Source organism: Rhinolophus ferrumequinum, chromosome 5 (assembly GCF_004115265.2).
Source record: "Rhinolophus ferrumequinum isolate MPI-CBG mRhiFer1 chromosome 5, mRhiFer1_v1.p, whole genome shotgun sequence".
Classification (NCBI taxonomy): Eukaryota; Metazoa; Chordata; class Mammalia; order Chiroptera; family Rhinolophidae; genus Rhinolophus; species Rhinolophus ferrumequinum.
In genome coordinates this window covers 2,564,479-2,588,446 of record NC_046288.1, presented here as the reverse complement: position 1 = coordinate 2,588,446, position 23,968 = coordinate 2,564,479, and the positions used below count along the sequence as shown (strand labels likewise).

Genomic DNA, 23,968 nt, shown 5'->3' with positions numbered 1-23,968 from the left:
GTCAACAAGCAAACTACCAGATGCACAGCTCAAAACACACATTATAAGGATGCTCAACCATCTCGGTGACAACTTCAGCAAAGAGATAGAAAACATAAAAATGGAGATAGAAAACATAAAGAACCAGTCAGAAATCAAGAATACAATAACTGAAATAAAGAATTAGGGGGAATAAATAGTAGATTAGATGAAGCAGAGGATCGAATCAGTGATTTGGAAGGTAAGGTGGCAGAAAAAAACCCAATCAGAACAGCAAAAAGAAAATGAGAATGGTTTAAGGGGCCTCTGGGACAACATCAAGTGTACCGACATTTACATCATAGGGGTACCAAGAGAAGAGAGCAATCAAGGGATTGAAAACCTATTTGAAGAAATAATGTCGTAAGACTTCCCTAACTTCGCCAAGGAAATAGACATACAATCCCAGAAAGTACAGACAGTCCCAAACAAACCAAACAACATGAACCCAAAGAGGTCCATACCAAAACACATCATAAAATGGTAAAGGTTAAAGACAAATAGTCTTAAAAGCAGCAAGAGAAAAGCTGTTAGTTACCTACAAGGGAGCTCCTGTAAGACTGTCAGCTGATTTCTCAACAGAAACTTTACAGACCAGAAGGGATTTGCACAGAATGTTCACAGTGATGAAAAGCAAGGATCTACACCAAGATTACTCTACCCAGCAAAGCTATTATTTAGAATTGAAAGAGAGCTAAAAGAGCTTCCCAGACAATGAAAAGCTAAAGGAATTCACCACTACCAAACCAATACTACAAGAAATGTCAAAGGGACTTCTTTAAAAAGAAGAAAAAAGATAAAAACAATAGGAATAATAAAATGACAATAACTACATACCTATCAAAAGTTTCTTTAAATCTAAATGGATTAAATGTTCCAATCAAATGTTCCAATCACCCAGACATAGGGTGGCTGAATAGATAAGAAAGCAGAGAGGACTAAATGAACTGAAATTCCAGAAATAGAAGAGCCGATATGAGCTGAGATTGCTAGCAATCATCTTTCCCAAGTGTGTTTGGCCAGAATGGACACTTGCTAAATATCAAGCTTGCTATGGAAGTGAGACTCTACTAGAGGAAAGCGAAACCAATTAGAGTTTTGATGGTTTTTATAGTCTGGCCTGGTGAACTTGAAGCCAGAGTCCTCAGACACACAGCTAGTTTTCCCCATTGGTTGTTTGCTAAACTTTAGGGCAGTTCCGGAGGCTGGAAAGTTGAGCTGGAATTACATAGTGAAGTCTTCTGCAGTCTTGCAGTGATTAGCACGCTCCACGGATGGGTATATGGTGCAGCTGCAATAAATACACAATTGAGTTCACTCTTGAGACATTTTATACCAGAAATAAGCTGATTAGATTGAAATGATCAGCTTCTCACTCTACCTGTCTCATAGAGGAAAGAACGGGCCCTCAGTAGGAGAAAAGTAATATCAACCACAGTTTTATGGTTACAGTCACAATATTAAGAACACACTAAAAAGATATATGATATGTGAAAAGTCAGAAAAAAAAGTGTGTCCAAAGAAGAACAAACAATAGAAGCAGATTCATCAATAATCCAGATCTAGGAGTTACCAAACAAGGAGTTTTATAGCAAGGATTGTTATGTTACGGGAAATAAAGGAAGAGGTTAACATAATCGATGAAAAGATGAAGGATATGAACAGAAAGTTGGGATCTATAAAAAAATAACCAAATGGATACTCTAGAGCTGAAAATATAATATCTGAATTTAAGATGTAAGTTTAATAGCACAGTAAGCTCAGCAAAAAACAAATAACTAGAAGTAGTGAACTCAAGGACAGTTCAGTGGAAAAATAGACAAGCTAAAGCACAGAAAGAAAAAGGAATGGAGAGAACAAAACAGAATGAGACACATGGGATTCAATCATTTCATCTAATTCGAATCCCAGGAAGAGACAATAAGCAAAAGCAATATTTGAAGATAGTGACCAAGGATTTTTCAAACTGATAAAAAAAATAGTAATCCACAGACTCAAAAAGCACAGGATACTGAATGAACCCCAAGTGAGAATAATATAAAGAAAACCATACCTACATACAACATAGTGAAACTTGTGAAAACAAGCTGTAAAGCGAAAATCTTAAAATAGCCAAAAGGAAATAAACCACACTACTTCAAAGGAGCAACAGTGAGACTGATGGTTGACTGTTCTATGAAAATTATTAAAATCAGAACACAGTGGAATGACATCCTTACATTTTAAGTGCAGAAAGGAAAAATACTGACAACCAGAAACAGTGTACCAGCGAAAATATTTTTTTTAAATGAAGGCAAAATAAAGATATTTTTGGACAAAAGGTGGGAGATTATATCACAAGTAGACCTATAGAACAATAATACTAACAGAAGTTATTCAGTCTGAAGAAAAAAATGATACCAAATGGAAACATAGAACCTTAGGAAAAAATGAAGAATATAGGAAAACATAATATGTGAGTAAATGTAAAATATTTCTGACTATTTAAAGCAACAATAACAGTGTCTTATGGGGCTTAAAACATATATAGAAATAAAATATATGAAAACAATAGAACAAAGGTTGTGTAGATGTAAATGGATTTAAACTGATTGTTTTGTTCAGGAAGTGAAAAAGTCAACTGTAATACGTCAAAGTATAGGATAATTGCTTAAAAATCACAAAAATGTTTAAACAAAAGCTACAAGAGATAAAATGGAATAATAAAAAAATTAAACACAGAGGAATAAAAGAAGAAAAAAGTACAGATGAAATGTATAGAAAACCAGTAATAGAAGGTGTTCTTAAATATTAGTAATTACATGTAAATAGACTTACTCTAATTAAAAGCGAAAAATTTTGGACTAGATTTTTAAAAAGACTCAAGTATATATAGTTTGCACAAGATGTATTACATAAAGGAAAGAAAAGGTACACTGTGCAAACACTAAAAGAAATCTGAAATATTAATATTAGACAAAGTAGACGGTAAAGCAAGAAGTATTAGGAGAGGTAAAGGAACATTTATAATGATAAAAAGGTCAATTCAATAGAAAGACAACAGTTCTAAATTTATGTTAACAATGTAACTTCAAAATATATAAAGCTAAAATTGATAAGACAAAAAAGAAAAATAGACAAATCACTTTGATAGTTGGAAAATTTAACAACTTCTTTCACCCACTACATAATAAGCATATTTTTAAAAATAAGTAAGTTTATAGACTATTTAAATAATACTATGAATCAACTTGACCTCTTGACCTATTGTTGTCAATGTTATACTCACAGAATATAACTGCAGAATGCACATTCTTTTCAAGTGTACATAGAACTTCACCAAAATAGAACATGTGCTGAGCCAAAGAACAAGTCTCAACAAATTTCAAAGGATTGAAATCATACATATATGTTCCGGAGTGGAATTAAAGTAGAAATAAATAACAGAAAGATGTTTAAATCCTCAATTTACTTGGAAAATAAGCAACACACTTTTAAATGATCTATGGGTCAAAGAAATACAACCACAATTAGAAAATATTTTGAAGTGAATCAGTATCAAAACTTATGAGACAGTTAAAGTAGATAAGAGAGAATTTTGTAGTTTTAAATGCATTATTTTTAAAAGTAAGATTGAAAGCTTCCATCTCAAAAATCTAGGAGAAGAAATGCAAATTAAATTCAAATAAACTGGAGGGAAGAAAATAATAAAGAAAGAAAATAAAATAGAAAATAGAAAAACATAAAATAGAAAAAGAAGTAATATAGTTTTCTTTGAAAAGATTAACAAAATTGATAAATCCCTACTAAGAAAAAAGAGAAAGCTTAAATTAATACAGGTATAAAAAGGAAATATTGTTGAAGGTCCAAGAAATATCTGAATGATAAGAAAATCTTACAAAAAACTTTACGTCAATACATTTGACAGCTTATATAAAATGGACAGATTCCTTTAAAAATACAACTTAGCCAAAATGACACAAAATGAAGTAAAAATTCTGAATAGTGCTATATCTTCTAAAGACATAGAATCCATAATTAGTAATCACCCTACCTCTAAGTATTCTTCAATTGAATTAGGTCTCAGTATTAGGTCTTTAAATGTTTTTAGGAAATTTAAAACTTTGCTGTGGCTATCAAGTCTACACTCAACCCACTTTCCATATAGTTTCTTTCAGATTGATTTCAATGTATTTACTTTGCATACCTTTTGTTGGAGTTTAAGGGGACCAATTATGCCATATTTTTCTTCTTCTAACTTCTGAACCCTTTGACAAGTAGACATAACTTAGAGTAAAAATGTCAACTTCATCTGTGGGGAAATGGGGTAAATGAGTGTGCTTAGATCTGCATCTAGTTTTCTATCCTTTCAAATTGCATTGACTTAAATCGCTGTGTTGAGTTTACCATGTGGATGAGAGGCGAATATTTGTGGGTTTGGGAAAGCAAGTTCTAAGAGAAAGTGAGAAACTGGTGGCATACCTGGTCAGACTTCTGCCTTATCTCACCAAACAGATAAGACAGAGAGAGAAAGAGTGGTGTTTTGTCACCTATCAACCTGGATGACGCCCTACACTTTACTCTCCCCTTTTCCTAGGAGTCAGACCTACTCTGCTCAGATGGAACCTGTAGTTTCACGGCTGACCTACTTCCAAAGGTTCCTCATGTCATCGGGATCCTCTATTTTGAACAAGTTTTTATAACTTTGATCTTTCCCCAGAACTCTTGTTCCCTGTCCTCCCGAGAAATTTAAACCTGGCTTTTGTAGACAGTGCCATTTTTTCCCCCAACAGCCATCTCAAGAAAAAGTATTCAATTTTTCTATCTCTGGATTTTAAGGGACAGTTGACGTGTTCCTGTGCTCTCCACTGTCAGTTCAGTGATCAGTGTGCATCCGTTTTTTTCTCTTCTCACTCTTAACGCTGCCATCCCCCTTTCTAAGTCTTGTTATTGGTTGACTTCAGAGCATTGCTACAACTTCCTCGGTTATGTCAGTCAGCATCAGGCTTGAAACTCTCCACTCCACACCGTGTCATTATAATCTGTTTCTCTTCATTCATGTTTGTGACTTTCTGATACCCAGAACTCACTTTTTAACTTGCTCAGTTCTATCAGTCAAATCATTCCAAGACCTCAAATACTAAAAGTCCCCTCTCTTTTCCGTTCTCCTGTTCTCTGGCAATACTTTGCTCTCAAATTCTTCAATTCAGATATTCCTTGATTCATATACTGTCTTTCCATCTCTCCGTCCTTCCCTCCCTCTGTCTCCATCTCTATCTTAATAGATGGCCTTACCATTGGGTCTGAACTCCTTTAACTTTATCCCATGACACACAATTTTTATTTATATCCATCACCCATCCTTTCCTCCATTTCTAATCATAGAGAACCGTTTCTCCTCCTCAATATGGCTAACTCTACCAGAGTTCTTGTTCCCATGATCTCTGAATTTGCTCCATCATTTATCACTCTCCCTCTGCCTATCTCCCTTTTACTAGCATTATAAAAATGAAAAACAGTAACAACAACAAAAAAATATTGTTAGATTCAGTTTCACCCTTCAAACTATGCCAAGCTTCTTAGAAGAGCAAAATGTACCAGTTAATTCCACTTCTCCTTTTTCTTTAATCACACAATTGTTTGAAGTTTTTGTTCTCTTTTATTGCTTTCCTGAAATTTCTTTCTAAGGTCACCAGTGACTGTCAAGTTCTTCTTAGTTTTCCTTCTGCCCTGAAAAGGTAGGACAGGGTGCTTCCTCCTTCTGCTTTTCTTCCTTGACTTTACTGATGGACATCAATTTTTTATAGAAAGCCCCCTTCTTAAATAATCTTTCAGGAGATAAGCAAAGTGTTCTATTGACTTGCTGCAGCAAGAGAGATCACACAAACGAAGTGTGTCCTTTGAGGAAATGGGTTTCAGGGTTTTTCGTGATTATAGGTTGAGCTCTGAAGTTCTAGGGTAAGATGTCAGAGGTGAGGTGAGTCTTTCGATTGATTGATTTCTTAAGGTAATGGCGATGCACACAACGCATGGTCGTGATTGAAAAGAAAGGTCTGTTGAGGCCCAAGACACTTGGCATTTGTAACTGTATAAATGAATGATAATAATTGTTCCAGTTTTCGGTCTTGCATAACTGATGGGGTGGTTATTCTGATTCTTGTTTTCAAGCATGTCTTCAGTGAATTTTTAGCTTTTTACTTTCATTGCAATTGCCTTGGTTTCTTCTTATCTTGACAATTGCAGTAAAACAGGGCTCACTGCCTTTTGAATCTTCTCACAGTAACTCTTACTCCAAAACCAGAGCCATCTTTCTAAAATACAAATTTGAATGTGTTTTCTACTGAAAAACCCTTGATGGCTCCTTTTATGTATAAAATAAAATCCCATGTACTGAGTGTAGTATTCAGCCCCTTTTACTCAACCCCCGGTTCCAGTCCTATCCTTCTGTTGATCTCTCAATCTCCTGCTTCTCCCTCCCTCCCTCCCTCCCTCCTTCCTTATCTTCCTCTTTCCCTGTTATCTCCCTTACCCCCAAACTATACTCTTATTATAGAAGTGTATTGACTCTTTTTGAGCTTACACTGTAATTTGTGGCCTCTATGCCTAAAATAATTTTTATTTCTTCCTGAAATGTTGTTTCCAAACCTACCTCTGTCTAATTGTTTAAAGTCTTATCTCTTAAAACTCTATTTAAGTTTTATCTTTACAGAGTATGTTAGTTTGCTAGGACTGTATAACACGGTACCACGAACCTGGTGACTTAACAGAAATTTGTTTGCTCAGTTTTGAAAGCTAGGGGTCCAAGATCAAGGCGTCCCCAGGTTTGATTTCTTCTGAGGCATCTCTCCTTGCTTGCGGATGGCCAGCTCCTCGCCATGTATCCCCACATGGTCTTTCCACTGTGCACACATCCCTGCTGACTCTCTTGTGTCCTAGTCTCTTCTCATGAGGACTCCAGTCAGATTGGATAGGTCTCACGAGAAAGACCTCATTTTAACTTAGTCACCTCTTTAAGGGTCTTATCTCCAAATACAGTCACATTCTGAGGTACTACTTGTTAGGCCTTCAACACTTGAATTTTAGGGGGTGGGGGACACAATTCAGTCCATAGCACAGAGCCTTCCCACACATTCCCTGTCATAATTAACCCTCTCCAAAATCCCATAGCACCTGTATAACTTGCAGCACTTACTTGTATTATATCTGCCTTGATACTAAGTTATCCATATTTGTCTGTCTCCTCTGGTGGTTTGTGGGTTTCTTGAGGATAGAAGTAATATGTCTTATTCAACTTCATCTCTCCCTGCTCTAGTACTGAATAGGACTTGATTGTTGGCTAAATTTTAAATATGTTATTCAGTGTAAATCAGGCTAAGTATCTAACAATATATTTTCCAGAATTTTTAGGAAGTTGACATAAAAATATGTGAAGGGAATGTATCATATCTCCTGTTTTAGAAGTCTTTGAGCAGAGCTTGAGATTTTTATCTTAAGTCCTTAAATTATACATAGTATAAGTAATATCAATTTTATAGGACTTCATATAACTCTTTTATGATCTTTAAGGTTTCATCTAATTGGCTTCTATAAACTACCTATCATTTCTTCAAATTTCATTACTTCCATTAAATTTGTTTTCAGAGAAAGATGAATGCCATGTCTCATCCAATACTGAAAATTTGAAGTTTAGAAGACATTTGCCAACTCAAATCACTTCAAGTAAGTTTGCTCACATCCATCTTAGCACCAGCTCAAGACTGATTTAGAATGTAAAGAATTAAGTCCACTCCCTTTGACTCTTTCTCAACCCTCTGATTTCTCAGAATATCTTATAGTCACGTTGTATATTGGGTCACACGTCTTGGAAAATAGTGGAAAAATGATTTCTTATTAAATTTCATGTTCTTATTAAAAATATAATGTTTAAATTCATGGAATTATTTTTAAAATGAGACTTAACACCTCAGAGTAATCCTTTATTTGTATCAGGTCTAGTCATCAAGTCTCGACTATGTGCCAAACTTAATGTTTTTAAAATGGTTTTTCCATTGTAACTAATATTTTGTTTTTCAGTTTTTTTAAGTCTTTATATGATTTTTCTAAATGATTTATGCATTTTTGGTCATTAAAGGGGGATATTTTGCTATTAACGAACACTTGAACCTTAAATGTTTAAGTATGTATTCAAGCACCTAGCTTTGAAAAGTCATCTTAACCAACCTTGACTATTAGAATTATCTCCTAATGGTCGTCTGTCTTCATTCTCTCTTCCTTCATTCTGTATTCTGCTGCCAGATAGGTCTGCATATAGAATTACTCCAGTAATATTAAAACCTTTTCATGGCTCCCCACTCACTCTTAGATGGAATCCATGCCACTTTGCCGGGCATTCAAAGCCCTCTGCCGAGCTCCTAAAAATATCCCTCACTTTAGCCAACTGGACTCTTTGCTATTCTCTAAATTCTCATTGTTCTTCATATCTATGTCTTGTACTTTTTTTTTTATGTTTTTCTGTGATGTTCCCTGCTCCTCGCTTACTGTTTTCTGTGCCAGTTGTAATCTTGTGCAAACTCTCAAGGCTCAATGCAATGCAGGTTCCTCCATGAAGCTTTCCCTGACTGCTCCAACTGGAGGTACTAGCTCGCCTCAGGCTGCTGACTTTATCTTACATTTTGTTTTTATCACGAAGATAGCACATTTTACTATACAGCTTTATTATTTGTTTTTATGTTTGTCTTAGCTCCCATCCTTGGTTGTAAGGACTATAAAATCAAACCTCTTGTCTGCCTTATTTTTGTCTCTCACAGCATTCAGCGTAGCCTTACTAGTGCTCAGTAAATATTTGTTCAGTAAATTAAGAATATGCCTGAATTTTCCTCCCATCATCCGAGCAGTCTTTCATCCTTATAGATACATATGGTTCATATTCACGGCAACTATTCATTCCTGTTATGCACTCCTGGCACATGTCCGTTCTGCCATCTTATCCTAGGAAAATAGTGTAATTAACAAGACACAGTCAGTTCCCAACCTAAGAAATAAACCGTATTCCAAAAGTTCATGTCTAATTCTGTTGTTTGGAATGCAGAAAGCATTTTTCCACAAAAACAATGTTATAAATAGTGGTTAGGTTCTCAGCCAGCCCTCCCAAGACAATTTAACTCATCAATACCTGTACTACTTTAACTACAGGCAGCCACCCTGTGTAACACTGTTTTGTGAAGAAATTCTAGCTTTGCATGTGAAAGCACATCTCGCATGCCCCAGGGGCAGAACAGGACCCGGCCTGGGCTTGGGCTGTGGCAGTGTCTCAATGTACTTGATACTTGATACTCGCATGCATGCCACTAGCTTTATGGTTTTCAAAATTTGCATAAGAGACATTTGCCTGTGCGTTGCTGATGCTCTCATGTCTTGTATATTGAGGACCAGGGAAGCCTTGCTCTCCTGATCCTCCCCACAGTGGGTTAGGATGGGAAACAGGGCTTCAGCTGTCGTATCACACATGTGGGTCATTTTTAAGTTAGATACTGACAGATTAGGAACTGTTTTTACTACACCTCCCCTTCCTGTTCTACAAACGTGTGGGAATTGAATCTATATGGAAAATACTTTTATTAAGAAAAACACTTTTATAGGTATCAACCTTATATTTGACATCATGTCAGTTTCTGTGGACCAGTAATGATCATTTCTTCATTTGTACATGGGCGTAGTAATGCTTCCCATGAAAAATACGTCAGTGTATGCATAAACAGTCCTGGAGGTTGACAGTTTATGCTGTCAGAGTAAAGAAAAACACTTCATAAATTTTAGAGGGTTTAATTTGTTCAGTCATCATAAGCTTGGAGCACAGGAGTGAATGCCTGTTTCATGCTTTATGCTGTCAAAGATGGTCGGGGCTAGGGAAGGAGAACCAGAGTATTAAGAAAAGTTTGCTTTCCCTCCAGGAGCCTGAAATCCAGGTGGTGAAGTATGAGAGAAACCCCCACAGTTCAGACAATGTTATTAATTGCCATAAAATACTCCAAGAGGGTAACAAATGTTGTTAAGATGATCAGAATGGCAAGATCATTCTAATTCACCATGGTTGTAAAGATAGCAGTGGGATTTCAGTTAGTCTTAGAGGAATGGTGAAGATTGAAAGAAAGAGCTAGGAGAGGAAATGATATTCCAGGTTGGATTAACAGCATGAATAGTGGACTAGAGATATACAAACAAACCAACCAACAGAAACAGCATTACTGACTGGAACAGAAGGTTTTGTTCGTGTAGGGTGAAATAATAGGTGGGGAAATTATACTAGTGGTTCAACCCTGGCAGTGAATAAGAGTTATCCATAGATACTTTTAAAAATACAAGTCTTGGATCATTCCCCAGAACTAATAAATAGAATTTCTGGGACATCAGACCTACTTGTTTTTCTTTTAAGGCTCCCCTAGTGGTTGAAAACCACTGAATTAGAAGGATGGGCCAAATTGAGGAGAGTCATAAATGCCTTGCTGAGGAGTTGGGCCAATGTCTCTCAAGCAGTGGGAAGCCCTGAGAGGTTTCTGAGACGGGTGACATGACCATATTTGTGTGTGCCAAAATAAATGATTCGGTCCCTGCCTGTGAATGGAAGAGAAATAAGAAACAGCTTGCATTAGAGCAATGGTGGTGGGAAGAAAGAGAAGTTCACATTTTTAAATGTACTTAGATGTGTGGGAGTTGTTGATGTCAGCCTTGACCTCGGCATGATTTGTTTTACAAACTGATTATACAACTTCACCCTCGTTAATTTCATCTCTTTTTTTCTTAACAACCTGGCAACTTTAACAGTAATTTCAGCCAGTTGCATTTAATGGAAGGAGACCATTGTCTACTCATGTACACGTCCAAGTCGTAATAGTAAGTGAAGTTATGTGTATGAGGAATATGACTTTTAACATAATCATTATAAAGCATTTAATAACCACCCACATATGCAGTAACACAATCCCAGTTCTGCAGGATTGTGCCAAGAACCGGAGTCACCTATGTAAGATAGTTATTGTCACATCATTCTCTAGCGTTAGAGTGAAATTTGAAGAAATACTCTAAATCATGCTATGCATTTTAATATTTTTAGCATCAAATTTGATAATTGCTTAATTTTTTCCAGTCGCCGACCTATGCATGCCTCCTGAGAACAGCAGCTATACCTACGTTGAGCTTCTGCTTCTCGCCTGCCCACATCCACTGTCAGTGTAGCCCTCGCCTCCTATTCAGGCCCATCCCTTGCTAGTGTCTGTTTGTGAACACCCTGTCCCATCCTCACCCAAGTGAGCTAGCAGGGTGGAGATGTAAAGCAGTCAGATTGAAACTTTCCTTACGGCACTGATGAGTTGGATGCTGGGGATTCTCACTTCTGGCTGCTGTGGGACATGACAGCTGGTAGGGTACCAACGGTCAAGAGTCTCAAACCATGCCATAAACTGGAAACAGTGAATACTTCTTTGATGTGTTTTGAATATTTTATGTTTGGAAACAATGAGCCATATTAGACAGCAGCGAATACGTTCAAGGTGTGACGTTTTGAGTGACCTGACCCCTTTAAAAAAGACTCAGCGTCAAAGAACCGCTGTCTTGTTCTATAATCCGTACATACAGGACTACAGTTCCTGCTGTGATCTCCTTGGCCTGTGACAATGAATTTATTGTTGTGAGTTCCTTTTCTGTACCTACTTAGGTTTTCACTGATCATCCAGATGTGTAACCAGAGAATGGGTGGTCTGCTTAGATTTGAGGGATCCTGTAGGAGACAGGATGGAGAAGGGAACTATCATTTGTTGAGTGCCCACTCTGTGCCATGTTCTTCACATGTATTTTATAATTTTAACCCCATTTTACAAATGGCCAACTTGGGATTTAGAGAGGCTTAAAACATTTATCTGACTTCAAAAGTCAAATCAGCAACAGAACTGGGGTTTGATCCCAGATCTGTCTATCCAACTGTCTAAACAGCCTGGTCTTACCAGCCAGCATGACTTTTATTGTTGGGAAAGATCACTGAACTCAGAATTAGAGGCTTTGAGTGCAAGCTTTACTTCTGTCACTAACAACCTTGAACAAGGTATTTAATGCTCTCAGCTTCAGTTTCCTCATCTGTCAGATGAGGATAGAACCTGCTTCACTGACCCTTTGGAATTGTTATGAGAATAATAAGCTAGTGATTTGCAGTATGATTTTACAGGTATAAAAACCAATGGAAGATTGAGAGATTTTTTAATTCATGCCAAAAAATAAATAAGTAAGCCTAAAACATTAAATGAGATGACTTGGACAGATTTCGTGGTGTTTCATTTCTTAACATTGCTCTACAGACTTTCCATAATAATGTTTGTCAGTTTTACAAGTCCCAAACACCATGGTGTGCCAGACTGAATTTAATATCTCAGTGTAGCAGAGTCCTGGCAACATATCAAGTACCTCCTTTCACTTACCAGAAGCAATCATTAGTTTTTATACCATATCAAATAGGTCTGAACTCTGGTAGATACTGAAGAAATGTTCACAGCCAGTGAGCGTGCAGATGATTCGAAGCCTACTAAACAGCAATAGACTTCATGGACTGGAGTTGATGTTGACATTCTCTATATTTTTGAAGTTTTTTTTTTTAACAAGCCTGATTAATAAAGCCACATTTTGTAAAACTGCTTTTACAAAACTTCTGTTCACAAATGCTTCCAGGTTTCTGGCAACTTTCATAGGTTACAGTATAGTGAATACTGAAAGATAACATGCACTATTATAATCTACTTATGCCTCTTCAAGTATACGTAGATGATATAAGAAATTTAGGGAATTCATTAAGTTATAAGGACAGTGCGATGAATGAAGTGGCAGTGAGCCTGAAAAGTACCAAGGTCATGTCCTCGGCCTACCCCAAACCTTTACCCAATTAAAGCTCTAAGTCTCTTATAGATTGGACGGACAATAGAAGAATGATATTAGACTTCAGATATGGACCAGAAGAGGGATTCCTAAGTGTGGCGGGCTCTTCTGTATCTGGCACGCTCGGGACATCCCGGACAGGTGCCCGAGTTCTCAGGTGCTGACTTCCACGCGGCCCGTAGTGCCAGTGCCGGGCCTGCTTTCCAGAAATGGTGGATGGATGCTGACTCCAGGTAAGGCCCGGTCCAATGAAGTGAAAGGGAGAGTAGGCAAGTGAAAGGGAGAAAAGCAAAGAAAATACCCAAAGCAGAGATGATGGCCAGATTTGGTCATAGATGTGTCATGTTTGGCTTACACAATGTTTGTTTTATACATTTATGAATTAGTTATTTACTAGTGTTATTTTAACTAGTTACTAATTTGATTTGCTGTTAATTAATGTACAAATCCAGATTTCTGGGTTCTCTTGAAAACTGTAAGATCTGGCAACTTTAGTCCTACCTTTCCTTGTGGCAGGAATCAGGCCTAGTGGACTAGAAGCTGCCTCTATTAGATGGGAGGATGTGCTTTGCAGCTCTCACAGCCTCACCCCTGTCTGCACCCCTGTCCATTGATTTTCTTTAAATAGAATTCAGAGGAAAGTTAAATGTTACTTACACTGCCATCTGTGTTAAAATTGGAAATAACAGGTTGATGGGATGACCTATTTCAGCATAAGAGAAAGAGTGTTATGTTAGTTTCCCAGGGTTATCATTACAAAGTATCATAAATTGGGTGGTTTAAACAACAAAATTTGTTCTCTGGCAGCTCTGGAGGCTAGAAATCTGAAATGTAGGCAGGACCATGCTCCCTCAGAGGCCTCTAGGGGAGGACCCTCCTGCCTCTTTCAGCTTCCAGTGGCCCCAGGTATTCTGTGGTTTGCGGCAGCATTACTCCCGTCTCTGCCTCCATATCCTCACGGCTGTCTTCCCTCTATGTCCACATTTTCCTCCTAAGGAAAGCAGTCACATTGCATGAGGGCTGACCCTAATCCAGTATAACCTCATTTTAACCTAATTGCATCTACAAAGACCCTATTTCCAAATAAGGTTACGTTCATAGGTACTGGGGGTTAGGACTTCAACACAACATTTTGGGGAACACAGCAACTAATTAGGTGGCATATTACTTTGTGGAGTGCAGAGTAATAGTTGAAGAGGAGAGATCCTTAAGGTAGAATGCCTGGATTCATATTTACAACTTATTTGCTATGTGAGCTTGGATAAGCTGCTTACGCCTCTCAGTGCCTCCATGCCCTCGTCTACAAAATGAGGACAATGAGGTTGAAGTGAGGACAAAATGAATTAATACATTTTACAAGATGAATTAATACCGCACTTAGAACAGTGTATCGCACATACTAAGTGCTCAGTAAACTGAACTATTGTTATTAGCTATTATTCACACTCAATTTCTATGCATAGGGAATAATGGTGCCAAAAAAACTATTATTTACGATAGCATTATGGAACAAACCAAGGACAAACCAAGAACAGTTGATAGAAATGATGCATGGAAAAGAAAAAAAAAAAACTTGAACCAATAAGAAAAGAGATTGAGAGGCTGGAATTTTAATGAGACTTACTTTTTAATACAAATAAAATAATTGTAATACAGTAAACGTATTTAGCCTCCTTACACTTTTAGATAATCTGCCCCGCCTCTATATGCACTTGAAACTGACGAAGACCCAAGCCAAACTGCAAAGCCAGGAGCTTAGATATTGACTATTGAGTTGGCGAGCAGGATAGCCTGTAGATAATAATGGAAAGTCAGTCCAGGGAGAGCATCCAAGGAACACATGACCTCTAAGCATTCCCACCTGTTTCCTTGGAATCATGTCATTACTGTCTGCCTCCTTCCCATAAATCCATGGGTGGAAATTATCTTGGTTTCCAGTTTCTGGGTCAGAGATTGAGGCTGAATAACTCTTTGAATTTAAGTCATACCTTTCCTCCTAAGGGAGCAATTGTTTGGAGATATATTACTTCGTTTTTCCATATAGCCTTTATGTAAGATAACCATACACCTTGAGTTTGAACAAAACCTGAGTGCTCTGGTAGAGAAGGTTTAAAGAAATGACAAAACTTTCTGAAGTACCTGGACGAAAAGTGTTCTGTAGGTTCGTGGCTATTGCGTTTGTTGTACTGCAGAATGTATATGGCTCATTCTCAAACATACTGCTACCCTGAAAACAGAATGTTCAAACGAAATCAAAGTATCTTACCTAAGTGGTGAAAGGGGCATGTGTGTATGTTATTGATGATTTGTGATTTTTATCTTAAGGGAAGTTAGACTATTTAATTTGGGGCAAAGAAGTGGTGCTTTGTAGTTCGAGTATTAGTAATTTGGAACATTTTGATTAAAGGAATTCATCAGGACTCCTTCGGTTGCAAGTGAAAGAAAGCCAGTTCAAGCTAGCTTATGTAAATAAAAGAAACTTAATTGTTTATGTAACTATGGTTTCCAGAGGTGCATCTGGCTTCAGGCATGGGTGCAGCCAGGAACTCAGATGATCTCATCTGGACTTTTTCAGCTCTGCTGGTTTCTTGATTTGTCATTCTTCAAACAGGCACATGATCCGTAAGATGACCACCAGCAGCTTGACACTGTCATCTTCCTAGTTTAGCAGTCCCAACAGAAAGAGAATTTGTTGGGCCCAACATCCAGCTCTCCGCCCCAGAGAAAATGCAGGGTGACTCTCTTTGACCCCACGTGTGATGGCTTGTCACTGGGGCCCAGGGAATGGGGTCCCCTGGTGGGCCAGCCCAGGGCATGTTTTTCCGATGCTGCAATAGAGGAGCATGGCCCAGTAACTGAAAGCCCCAGCTGGGGCTCATGGAGTAAGGGAGGTTTTTTTCCAAAGGAAAGGGAAGAAAGGAGATTGGACTGTGTGCTCAGCAGACCAAATCTGTAGTGAAGTCAAACCATTACAAGTGGTATGTGAAATGATTTAGAGACTCTTATTTCTGATTTTAAGATGGCAAATAAAAACCGTTTGCCTCTCCTATTAAAAAAAACCCATCCGAAACAAAAGAAATAAGAACCAGAAATTCCAACTCTTTGATTAAAAATAGATGACATCAGTAACTCTCACCCATAAATATCAACACAGGAAGTGTATGTTACTGTGACTTAGTAGAATAGAAGAAGGTGGAAACCTAAGCACCTCCAGAGAAGAATGATAATGACAGAAAGCCATTTTGCCTTGCAGAGCCCTAGACCATTCTAGGATTAGAGGTATGAGGTTAGGCTAAAGGAGGAATTAAGGCATGGCGCTAGAAACAGATGATCAGCTGAAATCAGCTGGTCTGTGAAAGGACCAGCTGGATACTCATTCAGGTCCTTATCCCTTCCCAGCCAGCTAACTACCTTCTCCACACCTCAGAAGATGGGAGGTTTATTCTCTGGAGAAGTTGAAACTACAGAGAATCTAGGCTCAGGGACAGTGGGAGGTTGGGTGAAGTGTAAGTCTGCCCTGCCTTAGAGCACCAGGAGCCAAACTTCTAAGTCTCAGAGAGAAACGAATGATCTCAGAGAAAAGCCCCAGAGGGTTCCCCCACAGAGAAAGCCCACTTGTTCTCCATTTGTCCTTCAGTGAAACTCCCTTTCAACAAGCTCATTACCACAGACAGAGCTGCCAACTGGCTGTACTAATAACTTACAGGCAGATAGTCAGCCAAGGATCATCAGATATTTTGGAAGGCTTCCAATATGAAAACAGAGGTAAAATAAACAGAAACAAGGAAGTTTGATGAGACAAAAATTAGAGACAGTAGTAGGAACCTTAAGAAACAAGCTACAATTATTACAACTTTGAAAACATGAGAAATGTTTGCATAGAAAACAATCAGTTTTAAAAAGGAGAATTAAAGGAAAGGAAAATGAAAGAACATGAAATAACTTGCAAAATTAGAAATATGATGGCTGAAATAAATTCATTAAAGGGATTGAAAGATAAATTTCAGGAAAAAATAATTAGAGACACAATCCAGAAGGTCCAGTAGCTCACTAATACAAAGAGAGTAGGAGCCAAACCTTTTCACTTCAAATCACTAAATGTCAGAACATATATAAAACAAGAAATATCAATTCTACAGTACCTTGAGAAAAGATTACTCTATCTGTTGAGTAAAATACTGAATCAGAAAATGAGGAACCAGAATAAGCACCATGAAAATACCCCATATCTCTGAAACACAAATTTGCAGGTATACCTCAGATTACACCAAAAATTAAGTAAGTTTCAATAATGGGATATTTTAAGTGTGCTAAAGGACTTTCTATTTAGAGATATTTGACAATAACTCTCTAAAAATGTTTACTATTTTATACATGTATAAAGCTAAATAATTGTGAGTAACAGAGTATCAATATAGCATATTAATTTTTGTTTTATCTTTTACCAATGAAGAAGACAGAGTCCTGAATGCTATTGTCTTCTAAAAATTAGAAGGGACACTAAAAGTTGAAATTTAGCAGACATATTTTTCAAATTTCAATTATTTGGAAAAAATATTTTTAGGGTTCAGTGAATATTATTATCTGCTGTATAACTGATAAAATATGTTATTATGGTATTTTTAGATTAAAAGTCTTCTCCAAATTGCATTTTGGTTTTTAAAACATTCTAAATTTTAGTCTGTAATATTACCAAAAAACTGATATTTTTAGGTGCAGTGGGGTTCCTCACCCCAAACCCTTTTGGATTCGTTTCTAAAGCCTAATAAAATGGAAGGCAAATGTCTTTTCCCACTTAAAGGTATATTTTATTCCTTAATGTATTATGAGAAAAAAATAATATAGAAAAATCAAGACATGAAAGAGTGCCAGGAGTTTTCTTGCCAATATAACTTTTTAGAATTGTGCTAAATTACTTTTGCTATAAAAACCAGACCAACTAGTCTATTATGGATTCTCCAAGTAATGACATTTTGTAGAAGATTTTTGTAGTTCTTTTGGCTCAGCGAGGTCAAGAATTTTAAATTAGAATTATAGAACTGGAAGGCATCCTCTTATCCATTTTACAAATGAAGGAACTGAAGTCCTGAAAAATCCTGATTTATCCAGGGTCACACAGTTAATCACAGAGGTTGGATGAGAATCATGCCCCTCTGGCGGTCAGTTCAGTGATCTTTGTAAATGACTCCTCAGGTTTATTCTCACCACCATCGTATTACATGCAATGTTCATAATTTATTGCATTAGGCCCAATTAGCAAATTACATGTCTGTGTTTAAATTGCTAAAGCTGAGAGAACATTTAGAATTAGGAATATTGACAGTGACTAAAAAACATGGGATGGCAAGAAGCATTTTAAAAAATCCTTGCCTAAGGTAGAAGATATCCTTTGATTAGGCTCTGGGCCTGCTCTCTAAAGGGAACTCCATTCATTATTCTCCAGAATGTGATTCTGACTTCTGGAAAGTTCTTCCTTGCCCCTTTGCTTCCAAGGTCACATTTATGTGGACATTGGGGACATTTATGTGGAATATGCCCTCCTTGGAGGCGATCTGCCCTTTGTTTCCTACTTTCTGCTCATGCAATTTTGGCAGCTTGAACATTGTATTAAGGGTCAAACAGTTAAAGGCTTATTAGCAAGTCTTGTGGGGTTTTGGCAGTGTTTCTCCCTTAGAAAATTAGTTGGCTTCTAATCTGTCTTCTTGTAGTTAATCCCATGTGCTAGTAATAAAGTGACTACACGTCCCAGTCTGGCAGGGACAGTCATAGCTTATATCTCTTGTGCATGTTAAGTAATAATGCCCTCTTTCACTCCCTAAACTATCCCAACTTAGACAATAAAGTGTAGGATCATTCTAGCCAAAAAGCACACCAAAAAATCCCAAGCCTGATTGATTACTTTGCTTCCTTACCCATTCCTCTCTCTCATTTTGAAACAGGTTCCATGGGAAGTTAGCATACTTAACTTGATCTGCAGCAAGGCTGATTTCCCTCTGTTTACCTGAGAAAATACATAATGGGCCATTTTCGCGCAAAACCTTATTCAGTCTTCTTTTTTACTGTGTGAAGTCCAGACACAGTCAGCATGTCTAAATCCTGGGGCCCCTAAAGTTCTGTATTCTCTTTTTCCTTTCATTTCTGCTCTCAAACCTGTCTGTTCTTGCCTGTGCACATTTCTTTCTTATAGATTCTTGATAAGTGCAGCCAGTCATATTTTATTCTAATATTCTCTTTTCCATCTCTTTTTTCCTATAGCTAAGGGCTTGGTGGACATTTATTCTGCCTTTGAATCTAGCTAAGGCATTAAAAACTTTTTGAGGTATAATTTACATAAACACACAGCTCTGAAGCATTCAGGTCAATGAGTTTTGACAATTGTATACACCCATGTAAACCCCCCAAAGACATAGAACATTTTCATTACCCCAGATGGATGCCCCTTTCCAGTTAATTCCCCGCTTTGCTCTCCTGGAGGCAACCACTTTTCAGCTTCTGTCACCATGGATTCCTTTTGGCAAGCTGTGTTTTTATTAAGTGTTTTGTGACTGCATGACATAACTATCTTTCCATCCTTTACTTAGTTTCTTCATTTCCTGCTCCCTGGCTGCCAAGCAGGTGCCAGATAGTTTAGATTTTTTGTTTGGTCTGCACCCCACTTAAAGATGCTATTTTTTATATTAGTTAGAGGAAGCTAACTGCTGTAATAAATAGACTCCAAAAAATTTAATAGCTTAAACCTAATCAAGTGTATGGCTAATGAAATAGTGCACTGCAGACGCTGCTGATCAGTAGGTGATCTTCTATAACCTGGCCTTTGAGTCCTCAAGCAAGTGGGGAAAGAGGGCTTGCACACACTTCACCTGCTTCTGAAAAGCCTCAGCTTGAGAACTGAGGTTCAGTCACTTCCACTGACGTGCTTTTGTGGAGAACTATTCACCAGGCCACATTTGGTGCAAGGGGGAAGGGCTTGGAAATGTAGACTGTGGCTGGGCAGCCACTTCTCAGTGATAGCTCCGCACTGTGACCCAGGGTTGAAAAGCAAAGTTTGGACAATGTTAATAGTCTACATGTTAACAAGGTTAGTGTCACACCTTTCATTTTGTTTTAATAACTTAATACTGTGTTGCATTTCTTGTGTGTCTTCATGTTATTTCCTTTTCTTTGGATTATATATTTGTTACGCTTTTTGACTAAACATTTTAGTACTTGAAAATAAAAAAAAAATTGGTATTGTTATCTCTGTGATAGAAATGCTCAAAGCAAAAGCAACTGTTTTCCTTATTTTGATGAAATTGAAATTTTCTGTGGGCATCAAGTGATACAGTTTAACTCTTAAAAGATAAGGATCCCTGATATCACTATTTTTACTCAATAATTTACCAGAGATTCTAGCCAGCAGAGTAAGATGAGGGGAAAACAAACAAACAAACAAACCTAAAAGTAAAGGTGTAAGAATAGTAAGGAAGAAAAAAAACTGTCATTATTGGCAATTTATATAATGGTCTATGTAGAAAATTTTTACAACTCCAAGCTAAAAATCTTAGAACTAACTAGAGAGCTTAGCAAGGGTTTTGGATACAAAATCAACATAGAAAAGCCAACTGCATTTCTGTAGACCAGCAACAACACCAGCAACAAAACAGAGAATGTAATTTTAAAAATATTTTGTTTTAAAATAGTTAATATCCTACATAGCCATGGTATATATTTTTTCAAAAGTAAGAAATTAACATTGTTATAATGTTAACTAAACTATACCTTTATTTGGATTTTGCCAGTTTTTCTACTGGTGGCCTTATTTCAAAATCAAATCCAGGTAATTATATCTCTTTTGTCTACTCTAATTTGTAGCAATTTCTTGGTCTTTTTTTTTTTCAGGGACCTGACACTTTTGAAGAGTAGTGTTCAGGTCTTTTGTAGAATGGACCTCAACTGGGGTTTGTCAGATGTTTTCTCCTACTCATATCACATACGTGGGATTACTGTTGATGTTAACCTTGATCACTTTGTTATGGCGTCTGCCAGGTTCCTCCACAGTAAAGTTACTGTAGAAAATATAATTTTCAAAATATACAGTTTGCAATACAATACAATATAAATAACATTTGAATAAATCTAACAAATAATGTCTACAACCTTTATCAAGAAAGTTAAAAACTTTTATCAGAAGACATTAACTATGATCCAATTGAATGGAGAGAACCACCATATTAATGGATTGGAAGATTTAATGTTGCAAAGATGTTAATTCTCTCAATGCATGTAGAATAAATTCCTAACAGATTTGGGGGGGTCTTAATATTACCATTATTATTATCATTATCATTATTGTTATTGTTATTTTTGTGATATTTAATGTTACAATTCTGAACTTACATGGAAGAGGAGTGGTCCAAAACTTACAAAGACACTCCTGAAGAACAAAATGTTTTTCCTCCCTTATTTTGTGACTTATTATAAAACTACAACAATTAAGCCAGTGTGTGCAAATTGGCCAATGGAAAGCATAGAGAATTCAGAAACAGATCCATCTATGTATGAAATCTTGATTTATGACAAAATTGTAGATCAGTGAGGAAAAGAATGGATAGATTTTTCAATAAGTGGTGCTGGGGCAAGAGATTGCTCATATTATAGAGAATAATAGTGGATTTCTCTCTCACATCATACAGAAAATGGGAAATGGATACATTGTAAGTTGTAAATTAATAAGTATTATTAAATTTAATCATACAATTAGAAGCAGAACTCAGTAAAAAAAAACTGAAGGAGAAAAGAAAACTACCAAAGAAATGGAAACAAAATTGGAAGGAGTGCAAGAAAAAGGAGAAGGTATAGAAAAATAGTGAGGCCATAGAGATGAGAAATGAGAAATAGAAATAATAGAAATATCAAGTCAAATATGTACTTAATAGAGTGACGAAACACCTTTAATTTTAAAATATCATTGTTTACAATATGCCAAAACATAATTTATTAACTTTTCATCCTGCTGAGTTATGTGCCAAAAATCATAAAGTGATCTGTAAATCATTTTAACGATCGACTGACAACTCAACTACGCAATCATTTGTAGAAAGGAAAGACTTGGAACCCACCTGACTTGCAAAGAAATTTATTATCACTTTCTTAGTTTGGGGAAGTTTATCAAAAAGGTTTAACTAAGAATTATCAAATAACTGTTGTACATATGACCATTTTACTTTGTGATACCTTGTTGAACTCAATATATGTAGAATGAGATGTTTCAAAACAGTATTAATTTTAATACATATTTGCTAGTAAATGAGTTTTCAGAGATATTTTTTGTCTTAACATGTGTCTGAAATACAGTTTTATCAAAACCTTGTAGATAACTCAATTTAGGGAAAATGGTTGCCATTTAATGTAATTGACAAAGCCAGTCTTCAACTTTAAACCTATCTTCCAAATCAGACTTCTTTCTGTCAATAAAAGTCCAATTTGATTTTTCAACTCAAATAAATATGTTAATGTGTGTCTCCATGCCAACCATCACACAGCTGAATTCTAATTCTAATGTAGATAAATAGATCAGGCACAGAGCCTTACCATGTGTTGCCTGGATACTATAAGATACTGCTGACGTCAGTAATTCTTTGTGCTCACTAAAGTCTCCAAGAGTTGAGATGATTCTTTTCCAATAACAAGGATATGGAAGAGGTATGGTCCTTAAGTACAATGCCCTCACTACTACTTTATTCTACTATACACCTGAACTTACAATATAATAACATGGGACCACAGACTCCATTTCTCAATCAAATGTATATGTTATATGTGTATATATATGTGTGTGTGTGTGTATATATATATACATATATATATATATGATAGGGAAAGAACAAATTGTTACTGTATTCTTTGATTAAAGGAGAATTTACAGAGAATTTGGCATCCTGGAGAGTTTTCATATTCCACGGAAATACGCTAGATAGGATTAGTGAGGAGTACACATTTCTTTTGTTAAGTGGGAAAAGGGTGATTGTGAAGGCAGGGGAGTGAGGGGAATGAAAAAAAGGCTGGCATGATAATGTAGTTGCAGGGACAGTCCCAGAAATATCAGTAATAGTAGGATGGAAATTGAGGATCTGGAAATTGATTGCTTTAAAACTATGTATGTGCGCACATATTTCTTGGAAAGTCTCTATGTAGCTCCAAATATCCTTCTGTTTGTGGACCATTGATACAGAAGATAGGCAGAGCAGATCCATTATAAGTATAATTGTAGACAGAACAAGACACTCAGACTAATGAAGTAATGTTTACAGGTTAAGCTCTTCTGAAATAAAAGACAAGTAGAATCTAAACATTGAAAGGACAGGTTGTTTCTGGGGGTGGTAAAGTTGCTGGACCTCAGAGACAAAGAAAGATTTTTTTGGAGAGACAGACAAATAAGTTGAGTTATTTATAAAGGAGGAATTATGTTGGCCTCAGATCTCACCCACTGCAAGAAAATGGAGTATACTTAAAAGATTTTCAAGAAAAAAAAAAAAACTTACCTTATTGGATTTTTTGTTTCCATACAAACAGTCCTTCAACTTTAAGTCAACAGGCAAATAGTTTTAAATTGTTTTTTCAAAGATTATTTCTTTGAGTCTTTATTGAGGCAATACTAAAGGACAGACTTCTTTTTTTTTTTTTTTTCTAACCTGGCTTTGCTAGGTAAAGATGTAATTGGAGCTGCCAAAATGGGATCTGGCAAGACTGACTTTCCTTGTCCCAGTATTGGAAGCTTTTTATCATCTGTAATAGACTTTGACAGATGGATGTGGGTTCTGATAGTACTACCTATGAGAGAACTAACTGATCTATTTCTCAGGCCTTTGAGTTTTCCAAGAAGTAGTAAAAACTCATGGACTTTACAGCCATCTCATCATTGATGGAAAGGATCTGAGATAAGGTGATCTGAGAAGATCAGCCACATAAATGTAATGGTTGCATACAAGTTTGACTATTTAAACACAAGGACAAAACAATGAGTGTTCATACCAATCTCCAAAGATTAGTTCATGAAGAAGTAGAATCCTGGGCATAG

At 36.6% G+C, this 23,968-nt stretch overlaps 1 protein-coding gene across 12 annotated transcripts in view; it reads left to right on the top strand.

The window, feature by feature from the left end:
- Positions 1–23,968, top strand: part of ZNF438 (zinc finger protein 438) — a 173,262-nt gene that overhangs the window by 83,022 nt on the left and 66,272 nt on the right. For 8 of the 12 annotated variants that reach the window (XM_033106505.1, XM_033106497.1, XM_033106498.1 and 5 more), the window contains one exon: positions 7,639–7,716. The exons of 3 other annotated variants lie outside the window; for them this stretch is intronic. Coding sequence is in view for 1 of the 9 variants with exons in the window: in XM_033106494.1 (XP_032962385.1) it covers positions 13,133–13,145 (13 nt within the window). In the remaining 8 variants the exon portion in view is untranslated. Of the gene's footprint in view, positions 1–7,638; positions 7,717–12,957; positions 13,146–23,968 lie in introns of those variants that run through there. One more of the 12 variants, XM_033106494.1, reaches the window with a different exon arrangement.